Source organism: Geospiza fortis, unplaced genomic scaffold (genome assembly GCF_000277835.1).
Source record: "Geospiza fortis unplaced genomic scaffold, GeoFor_1.0 scaffold583, whole genome shotgun sequence".
NCBI lineage: Eukaryota > Metazoa > Chordata > Aves > Passeriformes > Thraupidae > Geospiza > Geospiza fortis.
Window position 1 is genome coordinate 548,806 of NW_005054588.1, and position 16,278 is coordinate 565,083.

The 16,278-nt window shown below is 39.1% G+C and overlaps 1 protein-coding gene across 1 annotated transcript in view; it reads left to right on the top strand.

The window, feature by feature from the left end:
• The window catches only part of PYROXD1 (pyridine nucleotide-disulphide oxidoreductase domain 1), a 13,546-nt gene extending 525 nt beyond the window's left edge, over positions 1–13,021 (top strand). Inside the window, exons 2-12 of the mRNA XM_005429956.2 lie at positions 1,246–1,326; positions 2,683–2,802; positions 3,927–4,055; positions 5,265–5,338; positions 5,931–6,091; positions 6,713–6,813; positions 7,637–7,766; positions 8,568–8,680; positions 9,770–9,892; positions 10,563–10,700; positions 11,044–13,021. Of these exons, the coding sequence (XP_005430013.1) occupies positions 1,246–1,326; positions 2,683–2,802; positions 3,927–4,055; positions 5,265–5,338; positions 5,931–6,091; positions 6,713–6,813; positions 7,637–7,766; positions 8,568–8,680; positions 9,770–9,892; positions 10,563–10,700; positions 11,044–11,292 (1,419 nt within the window). The 3' untranslated portion in view covers positions 11,293–13,021. The remainder of the gene's footprint in view (positions 1–1,245; positions 1,327–2,682; positions 2,803–3,926; positions 4,056–5,264; positions 5,339–5,930; positions 6,092–6,712; positions 6,814–7,636; positions 7,767–8,567; positions 8,681–9,769; positions 9,893–10,562; positions 10,701–11,043) is intronic.
• The last annotated feature ends 3,257 nt before the right edge of the window (positions 13,022–16,278 follow it).

Consider the following 16,278-nt stretch of genomic DNA (forward strand, 5'->3'; position numbering starts at 1 on the left):
GAGATAAACCCCCTCCGGGCACGGCCATGGAAACATCTGCGCTGTAATTGCACAAATGTTCGCATGTGTTCAGTAGTTCGTGCTCTGTCCTACACCCCCCTAATCCCCGTTTTTTAAAAATAATTTTAATTTTTTTTATGTGTGTTCCTGGAGAAAGCACCAGCCAAGCGCAGCCCCAGCGCAGCAGTGCTGTAATATAAGGATGTTTATCTGTGTAGCAGTACGTCTCCCGAGATTCAGAGCTATCAGGATATTTTGAAGCAGTTTATGAAACGCTTTGTAAAGAGAGTGAGTTACTCATCACTGCAGAGAGCTGACTCTGTGCCCTCGCCCAGAGCTCAGGGATTCGGGATCCCTGCAGGAATTACTCTAAGGGACTGTGCTGCAGCCCAGCTGGAGGCTGCTGTGATGTCTCCTTTTAATTAACACTGCTCAGTTTTTATAGGCTCCATGTTTTAGAGATGTGTACCTCATCCAGCTCTCCGTGAGCCTAAGCTTTAAAAATAATCTGTCACTTGGTCTCAAGGATTTTGATGGTTTTAAAGTAACAGTAACTGGAGAGAATTTTGCACCTTTAGAATGAAATTATGTGGGTATTAGTTTGATGAGGAATATTTTATCTCTTTGGGCTGCAGAGCAGCACACAGACTGTGTTTTGGAGGCACGTGTTCTCAGGGTCCCTCTGCTTGGCTTGGTGTCTCTTCCCCCCAACAGCAGCACTTCTCTTGGTCAGTCACCTTGCTGAGCAAGGCACATTGAAAATGGGAGTTCTTCCCTTTGGCTTGGGGCTTTATAAGTCTTGCATTGCTTAATAGCACCCTGAAGATGATCAGTTTATTAAATAGGGTATAAAAGATTCAGGAGAAATCAGCATTTCCTCTGTGCAAATGAAACCTGAAAGCAATTAGTCACTGCTGAGCGGTAAAAAAATGTGTATCCACCAAGTGGGTGTGTCCAGAGATCCCATGATCACAGTCTGATCCATCAGATGGCCTTTGGAATATTGTGACAATAGTCCTTTACACTGTGGTTGCAGTTCTTGAAGCTATATTTATGTGGGATTGAAATAAATGTTGTGTCTCCAAATTCTCTTCAGCCCTTATCCTTCTGTTATCCTCAAGTAGTGCTTTTTCAATAAGATTTTTCAAAACCAAAGTCATGTATTAACATACTGTTTTTCAGCAGTAGTTTTATTGTGTTCAAGTCTGATGATGACTCTCATCATGGTTTCTGTTTCTTTACTAGCTGGCTGCAGAATTCCCATCAGAAGACATTTTTTTACTGACAGCTTCCCCAGTTATAAAAGCTGTAACTAATTTCAAGCAGGTAAGAGAGACTTCATTTTTCTTATAGTGAGACATGTTCAAAGTTTATTTGTGCAGATAATTTAGAACCCAGTGGTGAAGATGCTCATGACTTTGAGCTTGTTTTCATATTAGTGTGATTGCAGTGGTGTTAGTAAGACTGACAGGCTATTTTACAATGATCAGTAATTGTGAATATAGTCACACCATTCAGGTAAAGGTTGAACCAGGTACTTACAGGACTGAAGTGTGTTCAGAGTTACTGAAGCTTTATTTCACTGCTTTATTAGTGACTGACCTCTTAGAAGCACTGGAATGGTATCATAGTCTTGCTCATGTTACAGTTTGGGGCAGAAACAGCAAAAAAAAGGATAACATTCTGGGGAAGGCTTTTGAGCTTTGTCTACTCCAGCAGCTGCTGATTCAGTGACATCTTTCCTGCTGGTTTGAAAAAGAAAATCAAATGCATGCATGAAGTCAGATTTGTGGCTAGTAGGGTGATGAAGCTGAGTCTGAGAGCTCTCTGTGAGATTGTTGGAGTAACACCCAACTACAGAATGCTTTCTGAAAGTGCTGAGTGTCCAGCAAAGACATCTGCACAGTGCAGAGGTGTAAAGTCTGGAATTCACATCAGTGGAAGTTTACATAGCTGAAGAATAAGGGAATAGCTAAGCACTACTGGAAGGCAGCAGAATCTGAGTTTTGGACATGAGCATCTTAATTTCTCTCTGAATTGCAAGCATGGTATGGCTTCTAGTTCCTAGCTGTGTTCCAAACTCTGAATACTCTATAAAGTAGCAGGCCTGGATGTTTCCATGCAGCCACTCTCCTTTGGAAAAAAATACAAAATTGTCATCATCATTTGAATGTTTTTCAAGTTTTGGCTTGCCTCTTTGGGGTTTTTATTTTGTTTGTGTTTGTTTTCTATTTGATGTTGTCCATTTCCCCCGAGGTCTCTGAAATATCAGGTAGTGGCTCTGGATTAGTTATTTTAGCAAAGTTACAAAAAGAAAAACCAGGATTTTAACACTACATCACATAAATGAAAAAGAAATGTTAACAACTCTGATAATAGACTTCTTTATGGAATAAAACGTTGTACCAGTTAGAGCAACTGCCAGGGTTCTCCATTTTTGCTTAATCTCTGTCTTTAGGATTAACATATAGTACTTTGACCCTTCAACCAGGAACAGGCATGAAAAGATTCTGTATGGAAAAAGAAACTTTTAGCAGTTACATGGTAACCCATTTTCAGACAATATGGGCTTTGTGTTGTCACTTTTTTACTATAAATGAACACAGCACCTTCTGTCAAAAGCTTTAAAAGAAGAGATGGATAAATGATCCATATTTTTAAATACTTCTCTTTCTCCTACAGGTCTCCAAAACACTTGAGGAATTTGATGTTGAAGAGCAGCCAAGTTCCCTATTAGAAAAACGATATCCCAATATTAGAGTTATACAGTCTGGAGTGAAACAGTTGAAAAGTGATGAACATGTAAGCTAGGGTTTTCTTTTTTATTTGGTTTTTTTTCTTTTCAAATTATGTATATAAAAATAATTTAAGAAGTAGATGAATGTTTTGGGTGAGAAATTTTGTTCAAGAACATTTTGGTTACTGAATTGATAAGTTACCAAAATTACAAGAAAACATTTCCTAATTCTAGTTTCACTTGCTGCTTAACACTGTTTTTCTAGTAGAAATATGTACAGAGGACAAAATGAATCTTGAAAGAACCAACATTTCCACCTTTTCTTCCTTCTGTTTAGCAGGGAATACATTGCAAATATGAGCAATGGGCAGCATGTACACAGCCTTGTTAGCTCTGTGTGTCAACATGTTATTTTCACTTCAGCATGTATGAGAAACTCACATTCATATCCCAAACTGGTTTTGCTCACTTTTGAAGTCTGGAGATGTAATTCCAGGTGGATTCTGCTAACATTCTGAATCCAGTGGTTTTCTTATATCATTACTAGAATAGTGTTTTAATATTGGTCTTGATGGACATAAATAATTAATCTATGTGGATTTGGAGGCTTTTTTGCCCAAAATCACTTTAAACTATGCAGCTTCTAGTTTGTAGAATAACGAATAATGTCATAATGTTAAAATGTAAGGTCTTCTTTCTCAGAATGACACAGCTTGTTGAGTGCCTCCACTTTTTCTCCAGCAAAGAACAGATTTGCAGGCTTTCTAAACTGTGTCCTATCCTGTGCCTGGTTAACTCAGAGCTACTACTGTTGAAATGTTTGAATGAGATTCTGAATTGCTGATGTCCAGCAGTGCATGCTTCTGTTCCTGGGGCCTGAGGACATTTGTCACATAGAAACCACAGAACTCTTTTGGCACAGCCAGTGAGTACCAAGTGCCACCAAGTGGTTGATCTTGCTTTGAGTGCACTGTGTGCACTTCCCATTTTATTGGTCACTTATTTGTGGTGGGTGTGGTGGCAATAAATGACACACAGTGAGGAAGAGTATGAAGCCTTGTTCCTTAAGAGGCCCCTTACAGCTTTTCGTATCTGCTAACTACTGTGACATGAAGGAAAGATTTCTCTTAGATGTCTTATTTAGATGAATTCTCTTAGGTGAATTGATTTTTCTTTTCCTTGTTAACAGAAAATTTACACTGAAGATGGGAAAGAATACATCTATGAAAAGCTTTGTCTGTGTGCTGGAGCCAAACCAAAATTAATTGTTGATGGGAACCCGTATGTGTTAGGGATCAGGGACACTGACAGTGCACAGGTAAATGTGTTTGGGACTTCAAAATGTGCAATATATTCCTGCATCTGGTGCAAAATACCAGAATTCTTGTGGAGTGAAATGGAGAAACAGAAAATAATGTTTGCTATTATATATTCTTAATTAGGAACACTTTCACTAGCAGAAAAACAGCCTTATAATGCCACTGAATTAATTAGCCACTAGATTTGTTAAGTTTATAGATAGCTCATACACATTATTTCTAACATGATAATATGGAATAAACAATATTTTTTCACCCTCCAGGCAGAATCCAATTGGAAAATATAAAGAAATTGCCTTGGGAAGGTGTGTGTGGTTCCTGGTACAAAGGGCTGCTTCATGCAGTGGAAAGCTACTGAAGGAATGACTTTTTATTCTCTTGCAGTTCTACTGTAACTTCTCCTCTTTGTACAGAAAAGAGCTAGAAGTAGTCAAAGATGTGGAAAAGTTGTCACCTGAGAAATTACTTAATAGACTAAAAATTAAGCTTGGAAGGCAAAGGTGAAGTTTCCCTGCTGCAGGTCTTCAGAATTAGAGGAGCATTGATGCTCCATAAAATGGAGCTGCCATTCATCAAATGAAGTGGGACCTTGAGGATAAAAAAGGAGTTACATTTTCAAAGAATCTGAAGTGAAACTGGAATTGCTGTTTGCTACAACAGCAGCTTGTGTTACAGGTCTCAGCCTAGCTAGATGTGTATCAATAATCTGAGAAAATCAAGACTAAGAGCAAGAAAGTACTGAAAAGTATATAGTTGATTAGTGTGAGGGAACATGCTCTAATTGACATTTTCCCTTTCTTAATGCAGGCTTTTCAGAAGAACTAGAAGTAGTCAAAGATGTGGAAAAGTTGTCACCTGAGAAATTACTTAATAGACTAAAAATTAAGCTTGGAAGGCAAAGGTGAAGTTTCCCTGCTGCAGGTCTTCAGAATTAGAGGAGCATTGATGCTCCATAAAATGGAGCTGCCATTCATCAAATGAAGTGGGACCTTGAGGATAAAAAAGGAGTTACATTTTCAAAGAATCTGAAGTGAAACTGGAATTGCTGTTTGCTACAACAGCAGCTTGTGTTACAGGTCTCAGCCTAGCTAGATGTGTATCAATAATCTGAGAAAATCAAGACTAAGAGCAAGAAAGTACTGAAAAGTATATAGTTGATTAGTGTGAGGGAACATGCTCTAATTGACATTTTCCCTTTCTTAATGCAGGCTTTTCAGAAGAATTTGGCTCAAGCTGAGAGAATAGTGGTGGTAGGAAATGGTGGGATTGCCCTTGAATTAGTGTAAGTGAACAAAAAATACATAAATAAAATCTTTAACAATGCAATGCTAAATCTAGTGTAAATGAGTTTGGGAGAAGGTTGACTTATAAAATTCTATCTCTTAGAGCATTTTGCAGCAAAACTGATCACAGAGGGTTTTTTACAACATAGTGATTTTTACTGACACATAAAATCAGAAAAGCTCCAGAAGAAGCTTTGACACATAGATACCAAGAATATACAGTTCATGTTCTACGTAGTGCAAACAAGATCCAAATGCTTGTTTTTAACAGTGGCAGTCTGGCAGAAATGCACTTCTTTTTCATCATGGGGAGCAGGAAATACTAATTATTAGTATTATAAATTGGATCTGCCCGCTACCCCAGTTCAGTCAGGGTTGTGTTGGTGAAAAAGTATGACTTGTCAACTTGAAGAGATATTTTTTATGAATTCCTTATGTAAATATTTAGAAGTGGATTTGAGAGGTTAGAAAGTCTTGGATCCCCTGGTTCTGGCTTCTGGAAGGAAACTTGACACACTTCTGCTTGTGCTGCTAACCATCAGATCCTTTTCAGGCAATCTGTCACTTTATCCCTTGTTTATATGCCCACAGGTATGAAATTCAAGGCTGTGAAGTAATCTGGGCTATCAAAGACAAAGCCATTGGGAACACTTTCTTTGATGCAGGAGCAGCAGAATTCCTCCTTCCCAAGCTCACTGCTGAAAGCCAAGAGACTCCCATCGAGTGTAAAAGAACCAAGTACACAGTGGAAGGTATGGGGTTTAGCTTCCTGACACTGCAGCAGCAGCATTTCATATTAAAGGTAGTCTTAAAATCAGCCAATTTAGCAGCTTGAAATAAGGCTTACTGTTATCATTAATGACATTTCCTTCTTCAAAAACTGAGAGTAGAAATGCAGCATAAAAACCCATCCCACATTTATGTAGACAGAATGTAATACAGCTTCTTGTGAGCTGTAAAAAAGTGCTTACCTTTGTGCCAAACTTATATTAATTCCCTGTATTCCTGCTACTGAAGAACTTGTTCTATTTTTTGTAATGTTTTGATGGGAACTCACCATGCTATAGGGAGGAGCTGTCACATTATGAAATACTGGAGGGGCAGGTGAAACCACACAGAACATTATTACAGGTGGAGTGAAAGTGCAGTCTCAGAAACAGCAATTAACTAGGACTGCATGAACAAACATCACACGAACATATGGAGGACCAAAGTCAGAACAAAAAGAAGAGCATGGCTCTAGACATCAGGCAGGAAGAATAAGGATATTACCCTAGATGGTGTTTTTCTGTTAATTGAGAGTCCTTGTTCTGAATTATGAGGACAAGGAAGGTTGCACTTTAAATCTGATGTACTCCATGTCTTTGCTTCAGGAAGTGAGGAGAAAGGAAGACCTCCAGGAGCATCTGACAAGCTGGGCAGTGCCTTGGGCCCTGACTGGCATGAGGGCTTACACCTTAAAGGGACTAAGGAGGTATAACCTTGATGCCAGATTTATTTGGGTGTTGTGGGCATGAGCACTGGGAAGAGTTCCATGTTTGCAATAAAGCAAAAATCCTCACATTTAATTTTTTTTTCCATTTGTGAATTCCTGAGCTGTTAGGTGTTTGCATCTGTTTTACATTTAAAAAATGGCCTGTCAAGGGTGATCAGTCATAGACCAGCTAAAGGATGTTTAGGATATTTAGCAGCTTAATCACTTATGTAGCAGTGGTGGTTTGGCTGTTAAAGGCTGTGGAACTGTATTTGTGTAGTGGAGAATAAGAAAAGGTCCAAATTCACAAAACAATTGAGAGAAACAGGCAACTTTCCAAATTCTGGCTTGAGCTCAGAATATGGTTGAAGTGTGGGTTGATGGTACAGAGTATTTTTTTCTTTTTACAGTGTTTAGAACATAAACTTATTGTTGTTACCAAAATTTAATTAATGATAGAAAAACAAAGGATTTGCAATCCTGAAAGACAAAAAAAAGGGTTTACTTTATTCTGATAAGGTTTGAACTCTCTTTCTGTAAGCTTAGGGGAACCTGAATATGTTTTCTGGCATGCCAGAAAAATCTAATTGGTATGAACTTTCAAGGAACATGAGTTACCTGCTGAAAAAGCAGCTAAATTGCCATTGGCTATGGTTAGAGCTATGCCAAAAAGAGGAAAGTGTGGGAATCCAGGTAATGGGCTGGGATATATGGTGGAGGGTTTTCCACTTCAGTAATATCAATGTAGGTGAAGATATCCTTGCCATTATCAATCTTGTGATCACTAATCATTATGTTTATAATTCTGTCTATTTTTTTTTAGTTTTCTCACAAAGTACATATTGAAGTACTGTGTGAAGTAAAGAAAATACACTTACAGCAAGAATTTATCCAACTGCAGCAGACTTCCTTGACTTTTCCTAAAGGAGAGAAAAATGTAGAAGCAGATGAGGGTGAGTGCCAGTGCTGGTAAGACCTTGAAGATAAATCTGTGCTGGAGCATGTTTGCTGTTTGAAAAATAAATCTTTTTTCTCTATAATTTGAGGTCTAGCAGTTTACAGTAATCAAATTTATGGGCTGCAATTAAATTACAAAATCTTATGGGTCAGACACTTTTTTCCACAAAGTAACCAAAATCATGTGTGCAGAATATTCCATCTTAACACAATCCATTAAATATTTTAATAGTAAAGTTAAAATAGGAGGAAAAAACCCACCAACATTTTGTATCAAAACTGAAGTAAACCTTCCAAGTAGAAGAAAATATCCCTTTTTAAAAAATGAGTAATTATGCCTATAATTTCCACCTAATTAAAATGAATATTTTTAAATACTATTTTAGTAATCAGTTACTTTCAGCACAAGTCAAATCTGTGTTGTTCTTTTCGCTTTTGAGGCATTGTTGTGCATCTGTAAATTTCTACATAAAATAATATTTGGCAATTGTGTAGTTGAGAGAACATCCCACAGGACACAGAGGGCTTTAATTTAGGAAAATTCTCAAGGAAGTCATTAGTAGGAGTTGGAGCTGAGTTCCAAAATAGTTTTTTTTCTCTAGTTCTGAGCAATGGTAAGAAAAGTTACAGGTAATCTCTGATAGTTTTTTCCCTTTTATTTTTAACTTTAACCTTTCTTTACCTATTCAGTCACCTCAAAGGTTTTATGCGGTTTTTTTCTTTCATATCTTAAGACATAATTAATAAAATAACTTCTGTTGGTTACATTCTCAGGGGAAAATTTTCCCATTTTTCAGTGCTGTGGCCTGTATATGTGGAATTAACTAATGGAAAAATTTATGGATGCAATTTCATTGTCAGTGCAACTGGAGTTGTGCCAAATGTTGAACCATTTCTTGATGGCAATAATGTAAGTATACTGATTTCTTCTGGAGCTTTTCAAGCAAGGTTAAAGAAATCTTTTCAGCTGGTTTATGTTTCTGTTCTGAAATGGAATGCTAAAGATTTAAATACTGTGCAGCATCTCAAAATAAGGCAGGGTATGTTGATAGTGAGATATCCAACATGATACAAGTATATTTGATTTGTGGTCTTGGTTTATTATGTTGTTTCCCAGTCGTTTGTAAACAGTACATATGCAGTATTAAGCCTAACCAAAGAGAGAAAATCATCTGTATAATTGGCTAATGTGGCAAAAATATAGAATAATTTCCATGTTAGTTCTATACCATAGTCTTACCTTATTAATCTTGGCATTTGCTCCTGGAAAGGAAGCAACTATTTCCAGTACTTCCATCTGGGACACTGAGGTGTCACAGTGCTCGTGTTCATTGAGGGAAGTCAGCACCCAAATGTGGATGGTGATTCCAGAGTTCATAACTGCCATGTGCATTTCCAACCTCAGGATCATTTTGTTTCTGTGTTCAGTGCCTGCTCAGCAACAGCTAAAACATCCCTGGGTTATTAACACTGATCACAAATCCAACAAAGAGCCCCATACAAGCTACTACTAAAAAATGATCCCAGACAAAACCAGGATGTTGTGGTATTTGGGTTAAATGGTGGCATCTGATTATGAGGTACAAAGCTGTGCTCTGGTTAAAGAAGGAAATGCTGAAAACATAGATCTGATGTTGAGCCATGACACATTTCCAGGCCTATGCTATAAGCTTAGATCAGGAATTAAGTTTTTGCAATGATATTTTCTTGCCTTGGCAAAAATAAAAAGTGATCTCTTAAGACTGTGTGTCCCTGTAACAAACACACAGTGTAATTTGGAACTTGGCAAGCCCTGTGACTTCCCTGCCTAGGTATCAGTAATAGTCCTTTAAAAACCTGTGCTGTGCTCTAGAAATAATAATAACAGTAATGCTTTGTACCTTCCATGGAGCTCTTGCCACTCAGCATAATCTCATGGTAAATAATAAAGGAACATCTGATTGTTAAGGGGGAGGGAGTGGGATTCCTGGTTTCATTGCTGATGTGTGAACCCCTTCAGTTTGCTGTGGGAGAGGATGGAGGACTGAAGGTGGACAAGCACATGCACACGTCACTGCCAGATGTATTTGCAGCTGGAGATATCTGCACAGCAGCCTGGGAGCCCAGCCCTGTGTGGCACCAGGTACGTCCGGGCACAGGAGTTACACACCAGTGCTCACACCAAGGAGGGACAGGTTAACAATGGATTGTCACTGACAGATTTCTGAAAAAACCCCTTTGCTAGGATTTTTCTCCTGAGAAGCCTCAGAAAAGAAATGTAAACAATAACTGTCTGAGGGCTGTGGAATGTGGTCTGGAGATGCTTTACCAACAAGTGCATCTTTGATTGGTTGCATGTGAATTGTTTTTAATTAATGGCCAATGGCAGCCATCTGTGTCAGACACTGAGTCTGTCACGAGATTTTATTATTCATTCCTTTCTAGCTTTCTGATGTCTCCTTTCTTCTATTCTTTAGTGTAGTTTTAGTATATAATTTTCTTTTAATATAATATATATCATAAAATAATAAATCAGCTTTCTGCAACATGGAGTCAAGATTCTCATCTCTTCCCTCATCCTGGGGACCCTCAAACACCACCACATTTTGTGACCCTGAGTGAGTGACACCCCGCAGTGGATAATCCTGGGGGTTTGGTGGCTGAGTTCTGTGGAGGTGGCTGGAAATGAGCTGGCCAGCCCCTCTGAGTATGAACAGCACAAAGTGTGCTCTGAGTACTCACTTTGTGCTCATTTTGTGCTCATGGCACAGGGATGGCCTCATGACTTCAATCTTCCCAATTTTCTCTTGCAGATGAGGCTGTGGACCCAGGCTCGGCAGATGGGATGGTATGCAGCAAAGTGCATGGCAGCAGAAGCTTTAGGGGAGTCTATTGATATGGATTTCAGCTTTGAACTCTTTGCTCACATTACAAAATTTTTCAATTACAAGGTCAGTACAGTCTGATACTTGTAAACCACTGAGTAACACATACTGCTTGCTTATATTCACTTACTGACAGTGAGCAGGTGCATTAATATTGAGGAAACAGGTTTCTTTATATAGTAATTAATCCTAGCTTAGATTTTTCTCAGTTTGTACTAATGTGTATGATACTTCAAGGGGGAGATTTTTGAGTCCATTGTGTGTTTGCAAGCCAGTGATGAGGGGAGGGACCCTAGGGATGAATATTTCCCTGTTTGCATCACTTTTGAGGCCAAGAACTGTTAGCAGCAGAAATGCTAAAAGGCACTGCAGTGTTGTTATGAGAGCTTTTCCCTTTTCCTTCTGCTAGGTGGTGGTTTTGGGGAAGTACAACGCCCAGGGCCTGGGCTCAGAGCACGAGCTGATGCTGAGGTGTACCAAGGGCCACGAGTACATCAAAGTGGTGATGCAGAACGGCCGAATGATGGGAGCTGTGCTCATTGGCGAAACGGACTTGGAAGAAACCTTTGAAAACTTAATTTTAAATCAAATGGATCTTTCAGCCTATGGTGAAGATCTCCTAAATCCAGATATTGACATAGAAGATTATTTTGATTGAACAAGACCCCATTCCCATTTTGTATGAAGCTTTGAGAGCAAGTCGTACATCTTGGAAAACCGTTTTCTCAGGACTGGGGATAAATGCAATCCTCTATTGAGATTTTGGGTTGATCTTGCCAAAATACTGACTGGTTACTGCCACAGGTACCAGCTAATGGTGCAATCTCTGTTGAGCTGGCTCAGATGAGCAAAGAACAGTTTCAGGGCACAGGGTGCTCAGAGCTCTTGCTATCTGGAATGTTGCAAATACATGGCCTTAACTCCCATTTTTGTTTCCCCCATAAGTTTACTTCTGAAATAAAAGTATTTTCTGCTCAGTTAAGTACAGAATACAAGCTTTGCACAATGAAAGCCAGGATGAGATGTCAGTTGAGAGCAGCTTTTGAACTCCTTGACCCTTGAGCTGTCCAGGTGTTAGGGTGGAGCTGCACTGTACTGGATAGTGCCAGCCCTGGACAGCAGTTGTTTCATCCTGGCTTTTGATTTTGTTCTACAGTTGCTGCCTGAGAGTTCCTATTTATTTTGGATCAAATTTGGAACAATGTATTGTACTCAATACAAAGCTGGCAGTACATATTGAGACTTGTCCCAGACAAATCACTTAATGTTTTTTAGGAGAATGACTGTTTCTAACGAAATTTTCAATTTTTGGCAAAGGTCTCAGCTAAAGGATGGGTGAAGCACTATAGGCTTTATTCACTGTCACAATTTTACCAGAAAAATAAAGATGAAGAGCATGTTCTTAATGATATTAGTGTTATATTTGTTATACATATAAGGGAGAAGAACTAAAATGTAACCACCCAGAATTTGCATTTATTAATGAAACTGAACATGCCTTTCTGATCATTGGCTGCTAAGATGTTAAAAGTAAGAAAACAAAATTGAATCTAGCAGTCAGCATATGTGCTTGAGAATGCTTGCAGTAGCTGTTGAGTGTTTCCTAGGCTGGCAGGTTGTCTTGTTTGTAAACTTCAATTGAGGTACTTCTGCCAAGCACAGAAGTCATAGATTTCTATTTGAATAACAACCTAGAGAAGTCCAATTTGAAAAGCAACAGACATATTTCAAAGGGATAAATACATACAGTATTTCACTCCCACATGCCACCGTGGGTGTAGGGACTCATGTCCCTTCTCAGAATTGCACAGGTGGCCGTGCCCACGTGGGCTGGAACAACCAGCCCTGGCACAGCAGCAGCTCTGAGCCAGCCAGGGCTCCAGAGGAAGGATGCTGGAGCATCCCAGTCTCCAGCTGTCTGATGTCACTCCCTGGGGCTGGTGACAGCACCTGCCCTGGCTGCAGTGGGGTCACTGGTGAAGAGGAGAGTCACCTGCACAGCAGGCAGAAGAACAAGAGGTGACAGGGTCTTCATGCAGAGCTAAGAACCACCGAGTCCTGTGCTGCAAAGGAGAGAAACCTCAAGAGGACTCTCAGGAGAGCAGTGGGTGGAGGCTCCCACAGGAAGGAAGCCTGGAAACCTCTGCACCTCTGGCAGTCCTTTCCAGACTGCATGAAACTGCCAGAGTGTCTACACTTCCAAAAGAGTTAAAAAGGCAACGTGGTCATTATGTAGGTTTTGTAATCATTGCTGTATCCTAAGATATGCACCAATTATTTTGATATTAAACACTTTTTCCTCCTCTATTAGCCTTCTAGATCTGACAGTTTTTAAAAGATATTTGTTCCCTGTTCAGTAGTTACTAAATAAAAATACCACTACTAAACCACAAACTGAACTTACACACTGCACTGTCCATGGAGCAGCAACCATGATTAGATCCTCAATGTAGTCTGTGACACTCAGTCAATAACTACTGGTTGGTCATTTGCACCTGCCTGAAGCTTAGGCTTCTTTGCTTTTAAGTTAGGACCACAGCTGGGCCATTTATGTTCCTGTGATTTCTTCACCCCTGAATCTTGGACAGTCTTTGATCCAGCTTGGGAATTTTCTCTGCTTCCTTTTGAAGATTGAGATGGTTTGACTTGAAAGATTAGAGAGTTCAATGAAAATTGTAACATTGCTGTCCTTTTCTATGTTCCCACACAAGAGAGAAGATATTTATGAGGTTATGATATTTATGATGTACATGCATACACACATACACATACATATGCACATATACATGTGCTCCATCCCATTCCAGACACTTCTGGATGATGAATCTTGAAATTCTGTAGTAGGAGACTGGCAAGTTCCTACAATTAGAATATTGTTGATATTCTCACATTTCACTGACCATAAAAGCTAAGATCAATATTTTAAATGCCTTTTAAAATGAAATAATAATGTCAAAATATTGCCAGAAACTTTCCAAAATGAAAAGGATGTGTTAGGTTAAGCATAGAGACTAGACTGGTTTTTTTCTGCATTTTTGCTTCTGACATTGTTTGAAAAGTGTGTTGTTTACACTAGTAACTGAAATGCAATTTGAGGAGGATAGAATTACTACAAAACATGTTTTGAGCCAATACCAAATGATTAAGTTAAGTTCTAATGGAGAAGATACTTATATGGCAAATCAGAACAGATGTAAATACCTTGGAAACACTTCTGCTGTTTGTTATCCCCTCCATGGTGATAATGTGTCCCTTGTTTTTCAGCAGCTGGGCTTTGGGTCCCACCTTCAGGTAGGATATTGTAGCAAAGGCTGTGAAGCTGAAATCCTCCCTGCAAGAATGAAATCACTGTTACAGGGGAAGGTTGGAGATGGAGGCCAGAATATGCAGGGGGAAAAAATAATCATAGAATCATTAAGGTTAGAAAAGACCTCCAAGAGGATCAAGTCTAACAATCAACCCAGCACTATCACCAAACCATGTCCTCAGGTGCCACATCTGCATGTTGTGTGAACAGACCCAGGAATGGTGACTCCACCACTTCCCTTCTTAACAACTCTTTCCATAAGGACAGGGACACATTAACCCTTCTGATGGATGTTCCAGAGAGCAGCTTCATTCTGCTTTATCTATTCAAGTAGACAGTCAGGTGACTTAGAGCTACTCTGATCAACACTTAACATAATTCAGTTTGTAGACCTTGACATACACAAAAACACTCAGATGTACACTTGTCTCTTGAAACACATGGAGGAAAATGAGGAAAAAAAGATGTAATAAGTTATCTGCTCACCCTCTTAATAATACTAAAAAAGCTGTATGGAGAGATGCAAAGAAAAATGAAGTCAAAATAAAGGGACTGGATATTTGTAGGTATTCTTGAGCTTAACAATTATATAAGAAGACTAAACACATAGCACATGGACAGCTTACAGAGGCAGCCCTGGTGTTAGTTCCACTATGCTTTCTTAAAATTTCTGAGTACCACCTTCCACATTAGCCAGTCTTTCCTGACTTAGACATCGTGTGCACAACCCCATTTGCTCTCCTTATCCATGGAATGTGAATGAGAGCTGTATGGACTGCAGACTTCTCCAAAATGAATCCTGCTGCACATTTAAACATTCTACCTGAATACAGAAGACCCCAGCTTTTTTTAATTGCACAAGATGCAGCATTTCAACTATTCCGCCAACTTTTGAAAAGAAAATATAGCAATACTTGAAGGGTTTTTAAGAATACATTAAATGCATCTGAAATTAAAACAAGACTACAGAATGTATCCATTAATGTTATACCAAACTAACAAGAGAGCAAGGTAAAATGACTACTAAATATTAAAAAACCAAAACAAAGAAAACAAAATAGTTATCTTACATACTTCAGATACTGCTGCAGCAGTAAATGAGATTAACAAGACCAAAAAAACTCAAAACACTGCAAAACATTTTTGGGGTGGAGTTTGGCCATAACAGGTATTTAATGCTGCTAAACATTGATCAATTCTTAAAATTCCCTGCTCCAGACTCCCCATCCTACTTGTATTCTGAAATTCATACAGTGATTAAACATCTAGAGACAGTCTGAGCAAATCACATATCCCAGGTGCTGTACAAAATAAAAAAATAAAACTGTATATCAAATCTGTATCATGTTATTCTAGAAAGCCACAGATTTGATAGAAAATCAAGTATTTAAAAAAATGTTTAGTGGAGGTCTACATAGCCAGTTATTCTTTGTTACATGCAGTAGAGGCCTGGTCATGAATGCCCAGGTGGCAACTAATCTGTTGCACTACTTTGGAAATGAAATGTGATCCTCTATCCAAGGATATTGTGGCTGGAACTCTGAAGCATGGTATTATTTCTTGTAATAATACTCTGGGCTCTTCTTGAGCTTCGACAGTTCTGGTGGGGAATGCTTCTGGCTACCTTGAAAATGTATCTGTCAATACCAATAAATACTGATACCCCCCTTTCCTTGGGAGTTCTGAAAAGTCAATTTGCACTGCTGTCCAGGCCCGTGGCCTCTCTCAATCTGACCAAGTTTCGGCCTGGGGGTATTTTGGGGTTAGTCTGGAGGCAAGGATCACACTGTCGGTTTACTCGAGTGATAGTGGCATATAAATTACTGGCAATGATTCTTTCAATCAGATGTGCGTTCTAGAAAGCCTGTGGAAACTACTACTTAAACGTCAACCCTTCATTTCGATGCACTCTGTATCACTGGCAGCCTTGGTCATTCTGGGAAAGGAGCCATACTTTATAAAAGCTTTTAAGTAGTTAGGCCCCAGTGTGTTTTCTAGTGCTCCTCCTTCACTAGTGACCACAAAAATGGGAAGGGATTACCAGCCCTCTTTCAATGGTAGCCCACCCCTTGTGGTTGCATGTCTCTTTTGATTAGTATTATTATATTCTGCCTTACTTTTGAGGAAAATCTGTCCATAATTACTGCACCTTTTGCTGCTTTCTTTGCCTCTCCATCTGCCAGCTCATTTAATGCAAAAATTTTCTGGCTGGCTTGGTGGATAGGCAAGCAAAAGAAGGCATCTTTCAGGTTTAAAACAGTAAACTAGGTTAGCTCAGGTGTTAAACAAGTTAGTAACGTATATGGATTTGCTACCATAGGGTATAAATTCTTTGTT